General features: G+C 42.6%; 1 protein-coding gene across 1 annotated transcript in view; it reads right to left on the bottom strand.

Annotated features, from left to right (window-relative positions):
- Positions 1–11,746, bottom strand: part of Chfr (checkpoint with forkhead and ring finger domains) — a 34,780-nt gene extending 23,034 nt beyond the window's left edge. Inside the window, exons 1-7 of the mRNA XM_031391123.1 lie at positions 11,551–11,746; positions 11,299–11,442; positions 6,788–6,887; positions 3,472–3,581; positions 2,634–2,693; positions 2,297–2,512; positions 714–878 (exon numbers count right to left, since the gene is read on the bottom strand). Of these exons, the coding sequence (XP_031246983.1) occupies positions 714–878; positions 2,297–2,512; positions 2,634–2,693; positions 3,472–3,581; positions 6,788–6,887; positions 11,299–11,431 (784 nt within the window). The 5' untranslated portion in view covers positions 11,432–11,442; positions 11,551–11,746. The remainder of the gene's footprint in view (positions 1–713; positions 879–2,296; positions 2,513–2,633; positions 2,694–3,471; positions 3,582–6,787; positions 6,888–11,298; positions 11,443–11,550) is intronic.
- Between the last annotated feature and the right edge of the window lie 1,960 nt (positions 11,747–13,706).

Here is a 13,706-nt window from a genome sequence, read left to right as displayed (position 1 = left end):
GTGGTGTGTATGGTGTGTATGGTGTGTGGTGTGTGTGTGTGTGTGTGGTGTGTGTGTGTGTGTGTGCATGTGTGTGTGTGGTGTGTGTGTCCATGCCATGGCACACATGTGGAGGTCAGAGGACATCTCTGCAGAGCTGCTTCTCCCCTTCCACCTTTATATGGGTCCCAGAGAGAGAACTCAGGTTGCCAGGCTTGCACACAAACGCCTTCACTGGCTGAGCCATGTCACTAGCCCTATACTTACTTTTTTCTTGTGACTCATATCATGCCTTCCACAAGCCAATTAACTTACCACAAATGTTCAGATAATCTAGTGTTTTCCCCAGGACATTATTCCTAGAGGTCTTCTGACCCTCCTGCCTTTGTCTCCCAAGAACTGACACATATTCTAGAGTAATATGTGTCACCATATCCTGCTTAAGACAACACTTATTTTAGAGAAATTACTATCCTATCAAAGATAGAGGACTTTGACACCCATTTGTAATTGAAAATGCAGTTTTCAGAACAATAGCGTGACCTAGGGGTGAACAGTATTATTTAAATTATGCAAACAGAAAGAATTCTAGACTTTCATACAGAAAATGCAAGTTGTTACTAGACCTGAGGCAGATCCACATACTTCTGCAAAAAGTGGGAACCCACTGCAGGCAGCGGCCAGCAGGGCACAGAGCACAAGAGGCCAAAGGACGCACACAACAGCAGTCTAACCTCCTCTCAGCTTTTTTTTGGCAGGCTCCAACTCCTCATGGTCTTCAGTTTCCAACAAAGAACAGGATGCTTCTCTGTCTTCGAAGACTGGAGGAAGGCTAGAGAGTTCACCATTTGCAACAAGCGAACTACATTCTTGTGAGGAGATACTTGTATTCCCAAGTCCTGGGAAAGAGAACAACAACAACAAAAGACTGATTTATCTGCTTTAGAATAAAGTCAGGAAAGAGTCATTTATTTAAATCAAGTGCAGTCTGCGATCAGAAATCACAGCTTAAGAATGATGCATGTCTTATACACTCATTCCTGAATCATGCCTTAAATGCACTAGAGCCCATCACTGAGCTACGGAAGCTAGAGGCTAGCAACACATCCACATGGAAAGACATGCAGGGAGGCCCACAACAGAATCATCCATCAATACTGGGTCTACGATAGACAACTGGACATTCTTGCAATCACAAAATGCGTATTATATATGAAGTACCCACAAAGGTATGAAAGAGACACGTGTGACAGGAGTGAGGAGTACTGTCAAGGAACTACCTGATGGAGTTCTGACCTAAACAGGCAGAAGCTTAAGCAGCACATGCAACTGGAAGGAACTTGGCTAAACAGTCAGGACATTTTTCAAAATATTATAGTACAATACATATATGCTTTATAATACTCATGATAAGTACTATTATTTGAAAAGGAAGAAATTGGTTTATACTATCTAAACCAATAAAGGGGATGGGGGAGAGGAAATAAAATTATTTTAGGAACAAATAATACTCATATACTTCATAGGAACTCATAAAAGAAGAACAAACTTCTCAGGCTACCTCCTGGTCCTGGAACCTACTCATCCTCTGACCTTTTATGTTTAGCTTTTGATTTGAGGACAGAGATTATATAATAGCACTTCTATGGAAGGTCCCCGCTAGGCACTTATTATACAGTCTCGCATCTGGTAGACATTACGTACTAACTATCATTGTGTTAGTATGACATATAGATGTAGACATTTTTCATTTAAAAAAATTACACCAGGTTTGAGTGCATCTATCCATTTTAGGAAATCTGATTATCAGAAGGTTAATAAAGCCTTGTCAGAACACATGCCATGCACATGGATAGATGGAACAGAAGACAAATGTAATGAGAAAGTAAGAAAGGATAACCCATGGGGACCAGGGCCCGTAAAACTGGTTCTAAGCAATACAAAGTTCTGAATAGACCTTGAAAATATTATAATACATGAAGGAGTCAGTCATACAGCCACATATGTATAACTATGAACACAAATGTTCAGAACATGCAAATGCAGAGATACATGAGTTTCCTTTTAGCTGGCAGTGTTCTGTAATTAACAGAGATGGCCATATAACCTTAAGAATGACACTTCAACTGAGTGATATTTATATGTATGAATTGTATTTAGATAAAATTATAAAAATATTATGTTACCATGGTCCTAAATGTTTAGTCTTTCTCTTGGGAATAAGTCAATATACATGGCTACAGAACACTCACTGATGAATGGATTTACTGTATCTTGAGGAACAAAAATTGTGACTGTCATTGTGATCCCGTCTCACCAGAGCTAGAGGAATGCTTTTGCCCTGCAGAGGTCAGCTCTGGCTCCGTAGAAGAGGTAGAGGCCGTGGGGAGGAGGTCTGATGTCGATGTTGATGGCTGTGGTTCCTCTAAGCATGTCTGAGCCATGGGTGACAATAGTGGAACCTGGGGGTCATCACCCTGCCCTGGACCTGAGGAATCTTTGGTCACATGGAACATATTTTCTTTATTGGCTTCTACAAGCACAAAAACAAAGGGTGTACACTCACAACTCAGAAGGACACTAAGGGGCTGAAGAGCCATCATAGAACACAAAGGCCTGTACAACGTCCAGGCCTCTGCCATCCTTCCACTTACCAAAAGATTCTTGAGTTAAGCTCTGTTTGTCATTTAAAGATTCATAGAGGTATGCCACATCTAAAAGGAAATTAAACAAGTCAGGGAGCCGTGGCCCTATGGGAAGTGCGACATCAACTCTCCCCATCCTATGATCACACCTTCATTTACCATCTGGTAACAACTTTTACCAGTTTAAGTGATTCTAATAAAAGTGAACCACATTTACCAACCTAAGTATAAGGAAGCAACCAAAGGGGTAAATGGTCTCATAAGGGAGATGAGTGAAAAAGACACACTTTACTAATAACTGTGAAATAACCACTAGAAAGAAAAGATACAAGATCCTTCTGTGTGGCAAGAGGCTGGCTTTACTTAAGGAATATTAGTGTCCTCTTTTTACTCCTTGCCAAGGATAGCTTTCCGGTGCTTTTCAAGTATTTCCGAGTACCCTCAAGAATCTCCCAACTCTGCTTATCCCACATGGAGCTGGACCCAGCCTAACCTTTACTATCTCTTGTATAGGGCCCAAAAGCAGCACTGCCAATGGCTTCTGGGCCCTATCCAGGTTTTACTCGCATGCTCCAATTCTACTGTCCAGCCCAGCCCAGCCCAATTTACTCCCCCTGGCTGCCACTGTGAGATGTGTGGCTCCTGATGGCTTTCTTGAAGAAAGGCCCAGTTGAAGGGTCAGCACTCCATCCAAGTGCTTACACCAAGAACCCTCGTAACTGTCGCTTTCTATGGAGATGTCTTCTTCTCCATGTTCTTTCTGAGGGTGTTTTCCAGCCTCGGCTAGATGGCTTCTTGGTGCAACACCTGGGAAGAGTATCTACACGAGTTAATTTTCCTCTCTTACTGTGTTCTGGCTCATTCTTCCTGTATACCACATAGATAATATCCCCGCTCCGTAAAGGGTGAGACTGCTTCTTAACAACTTGGAGCTTATTGATTACTGTTCCATTGGTGCTGTTAAAAAACAAAACACAAAACAGAACCAAAGTGTAAGTTACCCCACTCAACATAACTAAATAGAATAAACATTTTTCTACCATATTAAGAAATTTGCTCAGCATTACTATTTTGAACATACTCAGAGGGAAAAATTATTTAACCATTTATATATGCAAGTATGATCTAGACAAAAAGGTTGCCTGTTACTAACTGCTTATAACAAATTTGTGCTGGGCAGTAGCAGCACATGCCTTTAATCCCAGCACTTGGGAGGCAGAGGCAGGTGGATTTCTAAGTTCAAGGCTGGCCTGGACTACAGAGTAAGGCCAGAGTGTAGAGCCAGGGCTCTACAGAGAAACCCTGTCTCGAAAAAACAAAAACAAAAACAAAAAAAGAAAAAAAAAACCACAAACAAATTGGTTTTCTCTTTTTTTCTTTTTCTGTAAAAATTATTTTTAACTCCTGCCCTATTTTTTTAAGTGTATAATTATTTTGTGCGCGTGTGCGTGTGCGCGCGCGTGCGTGCACATGTCTGCATGTGTGTAGGTCAGAAGAGGGCACTGGAACTCTTGGAACTGGAATTGAATGGTCATGTGGGTGTTGAGAATTGAACCTGGGTCATCTGCAATTCCAATACAGGTCTTTCTGCATGCCTCCAGGTGGATCAAGGCAGACAGTGGTATCATTTCCTTCTTTCCTGAGCTGTTGATAGCTCTGCCCTTCTCTCCAAAAACCAGTTCATCCTCTCCTCCTCTTCACTCTCCGCTGTCAGTTCATTCCTTACTGAGTACTGATCCCTCCCAAAAGATGCATTCAGGACAAAAGTAAAACACATCTCGGGCTTTCAACTGAAGGTAGTGTGGCCCCTGTGCTCAAAAGCCATGGTAACCCAATTATCATCACATTGCTAGATGGGGAACCACAGTACATGCCCTAGGTCCAGAGTGTGAGGACAAGAAGGACTCTCTTGGGAAGAGCTTTTTGGTGGTGACCTATTGGAAAATCAGACAATAAGCACATGATGGCCAAAGAGTTCAGTACACTGAACATAAAATAAATTTCAACTGAACCAAGCTTAGATCTGCAGCTTCGTTCCTGAGGTCCAGCACTGGAAGGAATTTGTATTTCAGACTTGCACAATAATTCTCTCAGGTCAAGGAATAACAAAAATTTTCCATTAAGCAAATGGCACTAGTTCAAATTCTGTGCTTACAAAGTCTCACTCCAACTCCTCAGCTTTGCCACTTCAGCGTGACAGCAGCCAGGGGCGGGACATAAATATGTAGGCATGCCCATGTCCCAGGAACTGATGCAACAGCATGCGGACCTCAATCTTGACACAATCTTGACTGACTTTCTGCAACCAGGTATCCTCCAATTGCCATTTTTATACTCTTTCTCAAACAAATAAACCCCTGCTCTTTGACTGAAGCCCAATTGCCCAGCTATGATTTTTATTTATCACCTGAACTGACCCCACATGTCCTTTTGCCTCTGCCTTGACTACCTGCTTCTCTTGTAGACCTCTGCCCCAGAAGGCAACATCTCTGACAGAAAAGAGATTATCCCAAGAGCATCTAGAAGGAATGCGCCCACCAAGACCCACACTGGAATTTGAACCTCTACAGCTGTCAAAAGTTAGTCACCATTCTCATAAGCTATTAAGTTTGTGACAACTTGCCGCCACCTGAAGATGGCTTTAGAACGAGCACCATTTTACAGTGTTAAGAGTTAAAAAAAATTCAATCTACTATCTACTAAAACAGAAAAAGACCATTAGTTCTTCTTAGAAAAACCTCTTCCCAGCTTCTATGCCTTGCCATCATGGTGCCTACACTCTGCAATTATACACATCTGAAATCCCAGGACTCAGGAGACTTGTGGCAGGAGGATCATGAGTTCTGGGTGGCCCCGAGTTCCACAGAACAGTGACATTGTATGAAAACAAACAAACAAAACAAGCAAAGCCAACTCCCTAAAACTTCTCCAGTTGGTGTACAATCCAGTGTGCTGCCAGAAGCCACCTAGTGCTTGTGCCAAATTTAAAACAAGCACATTCTGAAGCAAATGTTTCCCTTCAAAAGATAATCAGATGTAAATACAGTTAGGAGATCTACAACACTTAAAATAAGAAAAAAATCAGAGGAGGGAAATAATAAGCTTTCATGGATAAGATGGGATGTCTCCATCAAATCCTTCTCAAAGATCACAGAACCCTGCAGAAGAGGAGTTAAAAAGTATGTAAGAGCCAGAGGGGATGGAAGACACAAGAGAACAAGGCCTTCATACAAACTCACAGAAACTGCAGGGGCAGGAACGGACCTGCACGAGAGAGAAGCGGACACATGTCCCCATCCCTAACAGCTAGCTCCAACTGATAACCACTTGCAAATGAAAAATTAGTTTTCTCCAAGGGAGCCTCACTGGGGAAACAAACTGCTCTTGAGGGCAGCGCCCACGTCCAGCAGTAGATGCCAACAGAAATGGACTCAGTGTCTTTGTGGGCATCTTTGAAGATTCATTGTCTCAAAATGTTGTGTCAGGCCTTTTTAAAAAAAAATTCAATTTTTATTTTTCATTATTATTTATTTACTTTTACCCTATATACCTTTTGCATATAAATTATGGCTTCTTGCCGGGCGGTGGTGTTGCATGCCTTTAATCCCAGCACTTGGGAGGCAGAGGCAGGCGGATTTCTGAGTTTGAGGCCATCCTGGTCTACAGAGTGAGATCCAGGATGGCCAGGGCTACACAGAGAAACCCTGTCTCGAAAAACCAAAATAAATAAATAAATAAATAAAATAAAAAATAAAAAAATAAAAAAATTATGGCTTCTGCTTTTGTGCTTTTATGGTACTCCTGAGTGTGTGAATGACTGTGTCTCTGTGTCTGTATCTTTTTCTTGTGCTTTTTCTCGGGCCCTCTTCCTTCTGTTTTGTCTTATTTGAGTTTGTTTTTGTTTTATTTTGTTATTTTTATTATTGTTTAGATGACTGTTTTCTAATGAGACAGAATAGGTGTGGATCCAGATGGGAGGGAGGTAAGGAATAACTGGGAGAAGTACAGGGTGAGGAAACCGTAATCAGGAGAAAGAGAAAAAACAAGCCATCTATTTTAAATCTTATTTTTGAGACACATGAGCTGTATTACCACAATGTAACTGCACTGCCAGCTCCCTAGCTCCCTAACTTACAAAGGGAAAGAGAAGACAAAGTGCTCACCTGGTGTCTTCCAGTGTCACCTCACCAGATTTTTCATCCACTCTAAGTTTACAGTGATCTCCAGAGACCAGTTTATTGCTGGGGAAAGAGAGGTCACAGCCTACAACAGATGGCGAGAAGACACTGGACATTACTGTGGGTTCTATGAGTATTACCACCTTGCTTTTCCGGTCTGTGACCAACTGCGCCCATGGACACAAACAACACATAAATACTGAAGTGTTAGCATAAAGTAAAGTATGTCCCAAGCTTCTTTAACCAAGCCACCTGGAAGATATCCCATCATATCAGCAGTTTCTTTGTGATAGTTTATCATACAACAGCTCAACAGATAAAAGTATCTAAACTGTAAAAACAAACAAAAGCACTACACTAAACAAAAGGACTTACTTAATTTTTTAATATTTTAAAATAGTTCTCAAGTTTTTCCTTTATAGAAATTTGAGTTTCATAAGTCATAAAGCTGAAGTAAAGATAGACACAGAAAATATGATTAAGCAAAGTATCATAGGGCATATATATAAGAACATATAAACCAGAAAGGGATCTTTAGTAAATGCAAAGTAGAAAATACTAAAAAAAAAAAATGAGTGCTTTCTTTAAATTATGGAAGTATATGTGCTGACTGACTGCACCACTAGAGCTCCTCACTTTAAATGACAGTAACAGCTAGGCAAGAATCTCATACTGAGGTACCCTACAGCCTACGGTAGGAGGATCACATGTTGAGGCCAACCTGGGCTATAGATATCATAAGAATGTCTCAAAATAAGGGTAAGGGGGACACAACATCCCACATGAAATCACAACCTTATTCTGTTCCGACCCATGCTTTGACGTCATCACTGACCTAGGGTGCAGCTGTGTTTGGCTACTTTGTGGGTTCTTTCTTCTACCCTTTCAACCCAACAATCGCTAAGAGAGAAAAAAGGATACAGAGGGACTGACATTATCTTTAAACTATCTCCTGCTGATTAGGGGCATCTAGTTCCTTGAGGCAAATTTGATCTTTGCCATCAGGATATCTAATTTCCTCTTCTTGTTTCTTCTTTGGGCGTAACTACTTACAAACTGCACACAAGAGCAACCAATCAACAAACCACAACCACCTTGCCTCTTGGGCCCTAGCATTCATATACCCTTTGAAAAGCTCCCAGAATTCCAACCAAATGTCACACAACTGTAGGAACTATTTGCCACTGGCAAAATCACACTCCTGCTAGAGCATGAAGCAAATTATAGTCAGCTGCTGTGGACAATCTGAGCAACTCCATATCTCCATACTATATTCTTACAATATTCCTGTTTTTTAAAGAAACAAAAATTCCAAAATTGCCACTATGGATGTATTGATGGACCAGAAGACTCAACATTTCCCCCTCCTTGAGCCACCAACTTTTATTGGAAGGAAAGGGAACGAGCCAAGGCCAGGATCTCTCCCTTCCCCTATCAGAGGAAGCCCTCTGTAAGAAAAAAAGTCTAGGCTGGGCAGTGGTAACGCATGCCTTTAATCCCAACACTTGGGAGGCAGAGGCAGGAGGATTTCTGAGTTGGAGGCCAGTCTGGTCTACAGAATGAGGTCCAGGACAGCCAGGGATAAAAAGTCTGTCTCAAAAAACCAAAAAAAAAAAAAAAAAAAAAAAAAAAAAAAAAAAAAAAAAAAAAAAAAAAAAAAAAAAAAAAAAAAAAAAAAAAAAAGAAAGAAAGAAAGAAAGAAAGAAGAAAAAAAGTCTAGATATCTAATAACTCAGAGAATGTGGGGATGAGTGTTTGTATAGCATATTGGACATTAACCAGGCTGCATTGTTGGCTAAGTCCTGCTCCAGCTACTAGCTGATGTCCACAAGCTGCCGACACTTCTGGATACCAACATACATGGTACCTAGATAGGCTTAGATAAAGCTGATCACTGCCTAGATTTGTGCCAACTGGGCTCTACAACTGGGCTCTAAAGTGGACTTTTCTGTTAGCATGCCTTCCAGGAATGCTTTCAAGTCAAGATACAATGGAAGCTGTATTTTGAGATTCTAAAAGACATGTTGTAGGTCAATAACCTAAGACTTGCTTGTGTAGAGTTATTCCATGTGGTGACCACCCGAGACTCCAGCTACTCAGTTTGATTCGGCATCCTTCCAGTTCTTTTCTGCCAGAACCTCAGAGTCTTCGCTCTTTCTTAAGATTATGTATAGGTCAATGCCCAAGGCAGAATACATGTCCCTACCAGTCTGATCAGATGGTTTGTGATTCTGCAGGCACACCAGCTTTTCTTCAAGGCTTAGAACCTACATCTCCAGGTTGTTCATGGTCAGTTAACTGAGGTTGGTTTTCAGACTCAGACACAGGGTCTGTTCTGACACATCTAAAAACTGATTCAGAAATCACCAGCAGCTGGATGGGTACTCCCCATCTGTGGTCAAATCTAGAGCTGCCAATGAAGGCAGCAAAAATCTTGTTGTAAAGATTCTCCATGGTCTTACAGTAGTGGTGATGGTCACAAAAGGTCTCAAGCCCCTGCTACTAGGATTAGCCTTCTGCTCACTCTGGTCTGACAGTCCCTGAGATTCTACATAGTGACCTTTGCATTCCCTGCCAGTAGCTCAACAGACCCAGCCAACATGCAGGCATAACTCAGAGGAAGAGGAGGACATGAAAAGCTAGAAGGCACAGATGTGGCCCAGCTAAGGCTCCATGGATGCTCTGTGTTCACAGGTTCTATCCAGGACCCTGAAGGAGGAAGGAATTGACAACTAGTGGAGGCTGTACAAAATCATGGTGAGGGTATCTGCCAGTGACAATGGCTTGAGGAGACAGAAATAGCAGGAGTTTGAAGATTCTGTGCTGTGGTGGCAAATGCCTTTGATCCCAGCACTCTGGAGGCAGAGGCAGGCAGATCTCCATGAGTTTGAGGCCAGCCTGGTCTACAAAGGAAGTTCCAAGACAGCCGGGGCTATTATACAGAAAAACCTTGTCTCAAAAAACCAAAAATGAAAAAAAAAAGTAAGGAAAAAAAAAAAGACACTACTTTTCTTCTCTGGCATTTAAAGTCAATTCCATTTAAAATCCCTTAAAACTTTTAGTGTGAAGATGAGAGAGGACAACCTCCAGGGGTTAGTTCTAGCCTTCCACATAGTATCAGCAAACTAGTGTAATGACCTTTACATTGTTAGTGAAAGAAATTACTGAAAGCATTTCTACTAGAAAGCAGATTTTTGTTTCTTGTTTTAACATGCAATGCAGTATCTTGATATGTGTATTATGATAATGGGTTCTCTAGTGTATGTGTATGCATGTGTGCAGGATCATGTTTGTGGAGGCAGACAGGCTCTCTCGATGAACCTAGAGCTCAAGAAGTCTGCAAAAGAAGTTCCAGCCAGCAAACCTGGATCCTTCTCTCTCTGCCTCCTCAGAACTAGGATTAGTCATGTGCCACCAAACTTAGCTTTTTACATAGGTGCTGGGGATTTGAACCCAGGTCCTCAAGCACTTTGCCGCCTAAGCTCTTTCCAGGCCCAAAGCTAGGTTATGTACAAGCAGTTCATGTAAGATTTTATCAATCCTCCTAGAAAAATTAGTACGACACAAAGTTATAGAAATTATGTCCTTGACCCAAAGCAATCGATGTTGGGATCTGTGTATGACTTGGTTCAACTTCTCAGTTTCCTAGGCTCACTAAATATTCTAGTTCCTGGGACTTTGAGATCTTTTCAAATAGAAACCCTGCCATTATAAATTGCCCTTTGAGCACTGGTTTAACAGTGTCCTAGCATATTCTTTGTTCTCCTTTGTCACAAAACATTTTTCTAAAGTTCCTATGGTTTATTTTTTTCATCCATCAACTGCTTTTTGGTTTTTTTTCGGGACAGGGTTTCTCTGTATAGCCCTGCTGTCCTGGACCTCACTCTGTAGACCAGGCTGGCCTTGAACTCAGCAATCTGCCTGCCTCTGCCTCCCAAGTGCTGGGATTGAAGATATGTGCCACCACTGCCTGGCTTATCCATCAACTGTTTAACAGTGGTGTCAAATTTCTACATACCTTTACAGTTTTCCTTTTGTTACTGATTTCTAATTGCATTTCATTGAGAAAGAGATGTGTACAGTAATAAGGACAAGATCGTATTTTGAAGGATATATTTATAGATCTATTTCATAAAGTTGTACTGAGGACTGATATCCATCATCAAACATCCCGAAGAGAAAGTGCACAAATAAATAACCCCATTTTATGGGAAAAAAAGGAAAGCGCAGTTCCTTTCCCCCATTCCCACCTGTTCCCCCACTCCCACCCCCCGGGGCCCCCAATTCTGGTAGCTTCTGTCTCTCCAGCCCGGTACTTTTCCCACTTCAACCCCCCGTGGGTTTCCCCCATCTAAACCCACTCTGACTAGGTCTCCGATCCTGCTCTGGGCCTTCTGTCTCTTCTCAGTTGGGTACCCACTTTAGGTCCCTATGCTTAAACCCTGTCTACCCCTTCAGCCTTTATCCTCTTCCTCACTCCACTCTGGCTTCCGCACCTCTCCTCCTTCCGATGGTCCACTCGCGTTTCCAAAGAAGGATTTGGGGTTCGTCCTCCTCTGCGCCTAGACGAAGAAGCCTCCCCCAGGGTTCCTGCGGTGGCGGCTGCTCTTCTTTCCGGTGTAGCTCCATAGGACTCACATCTACGGAGACCCAGAAACGCCGGCTCAGGGACTACTTCAAAAACTCAGCACCGCGGCTAGCCTGGCCGCCGCCTCTCCACCCCGGACCCCACCCGCCCGCCAGCTTACCCCTAGCCCTGCGCGGATCCCGGAACCCGCCGCACAGTCGCCTCCACCGCTGTCAACAGACATCTCGGGTACCCCAGCTGATCCACGGGAGGCGAGGGGGGAGGGGTGCAGGGCGGTATGCCCAGTGATTGGCTGGCGGCGGTGCCCACCGAGAGCGACGGCTAGAGCGGTGCCAGGAAAGGCAATCCACAGGGGGCGGGGCGGAACGGTCTGAGCCTGCGCAGACAAGAGGGTGTGCACCTGGTTGCCATCTTTGATGCTGGCAGGCCGACTTAGCTTTCCTGCAAAAGCACGGAAGTAGCTGTGGAGGGCGCCATGTTAGATTTAGGCCAAAAAAAAAAAAAAAAAAAAAAAAAAAAAAAAAAAAAAAAGGACCGAGGAACTTCTAGATTGGAAGGTCCTTAAAACCTTGGTTTGCCATTTAGCCTGTAGCGAGATAAGGTGCTATTTTCACACATCAGATTACAAAATGTGGAAGCTTGGTACAGTGGGCCAGCCCTTCGCAAGGAGCATAATTAAGATGTCAATTAGAATAGAAACTGGTAACTCGTCTCTGAGGACAGATTTGCGATATCTTTCCACGTTAAATCCTGTTTCTTAGAATTTTGTGTCATTCCCGAGTTGTATACTACAAGCATGTTTGTGGACCCTGGTGAAAGAGAAACACTGACAAAAGCAATGCCATGGAAGGAAGTCACTGAAGACATAGAAGCAAGTCCACACATAGTGGTTCTTAGCAGCTCAGAGTAATTGCTGGTGAACAGCTTCAAAACAGTATTAAACATCTGATTTTTTCTTTTGTAAAAAGAAAACACATACATAGACATATTTGTAAATACAAATGCGTCTTTGCCTTTATCTATAAATATTTACTCAAATACTTTTGAAAGGATATAAAAGGAAGTAGCAGTGGCTACCTCTAGGAACAAGGAGTTGTAAGGGTCTGAAAATCGCTGAAGGAAGACCCCAGACTCAGATAATACGCAAAGACAAAGAACGTTTACTTTGCAGAAACAACCAATATGTGGGTCACATTTTTTGAAATGGCCAAAGATGCGAAGGCCTTCTTATAGGGAACCAGGGGGATTAGGTAACCTCTAATGTGACTGGCAATGGCCAAAGCAACGACATTAGTATAACTTTGTTTGGCTACTATGTTAGTTCTTCTTTATTTAAAGAGTGTGTTAAGTAATCTAAAATTTCCGTGGTGAGATGCAGGGGTCGGCTTCTGATTGGCTTGTGCCAGGTGGTCATTGGTCTGCATTCCTATGTCATGAATGTTTAACTAGAGGATGAGATAGGCTTGCTCAGCACAGATGACCTCTACTGGGACAAAATATTTTCCCATTCCTGTGATTATCCCCACGTTGTTCTTTGGGAGGAGGTTTTATGATCTTGTTTCTGGATTTTATGGTCTGTTCCTGGAGCTTGTCCCTTATGGTCTAATTTCTGGGACTTATGGTCTGTTCCCAGAGCTGGTGCCTATGGCCTTCTTTTCGAAATCAGGCCTGGTCCTTAAGTGGAGACAACTGGGCTTTATGTTGTCCTTTCGAGTCAGCATGGAGTTTAGCTTGCATTCAACATTTATAGCCATTCCTAGCCTTCAGATAAGTGTGTTCAAAGAAGTGCTTCAGTAGGCGATTTAATTGTTGAGTATTATAGATTTACAAAAGCCAGGATGGTAGAGTCTACTACATAACTAAGCTATATTCTGTCTATTATTCCTAGACTACTAAACTGAATAACATGTTACTGCAATGAACATTGTGCTGGGGTTCAGGAATTGCTTCACAAACAACATGAACACTGATCTCAGACAGGGACAGTTTATTGATTCATATTCCCAGGACTGACCAACTAGGGCCACTGTCCACATTTGGGAACTGAACTGTGACCCCCAGTGTTGGGCTCTATTTGGCCCTGGTTTGGGCCTTGAGGACAAACCTGAGCCTGGCTTGAGTTTTGTAAACTGTCTCAGTCATTTCCGCATTGGAGTGACTCAACACAACCTGCCTAAGCCTGCCTTTGCCTAGCTCCTACCGAAGTAGGGTAACTTTGTTGACTCTGTCAGTCACCCCATACTCCTTGTCAACTTTCCCCTCCCCCTATGTCATCTCACCTCAGTAGAAAACTCCGCCTCCTCTCTCAGCCCTTTA

This window comes from Mastomys coucha, unplaced genomic scaffold (genome assembly GCF_008632895.1).
Source record: "Mastomys coucha isolate ucsf_1 unplaced genomic scaffold, UCSF_Mcou_1 pScaffold22, whole genome shotgun sequence".
Classification (NCBI taxonomy): Eukaryota; Metazoa; Chordata; class Mammalia; order Rodentia; family Muridae; genus Mastomys; species Mastomys coucha.
The sequence above is the reverse complement of the archived record's forward strand: the minus strand, read 5'-3'. Positions and strand labels throughout refer to the sequence as shown.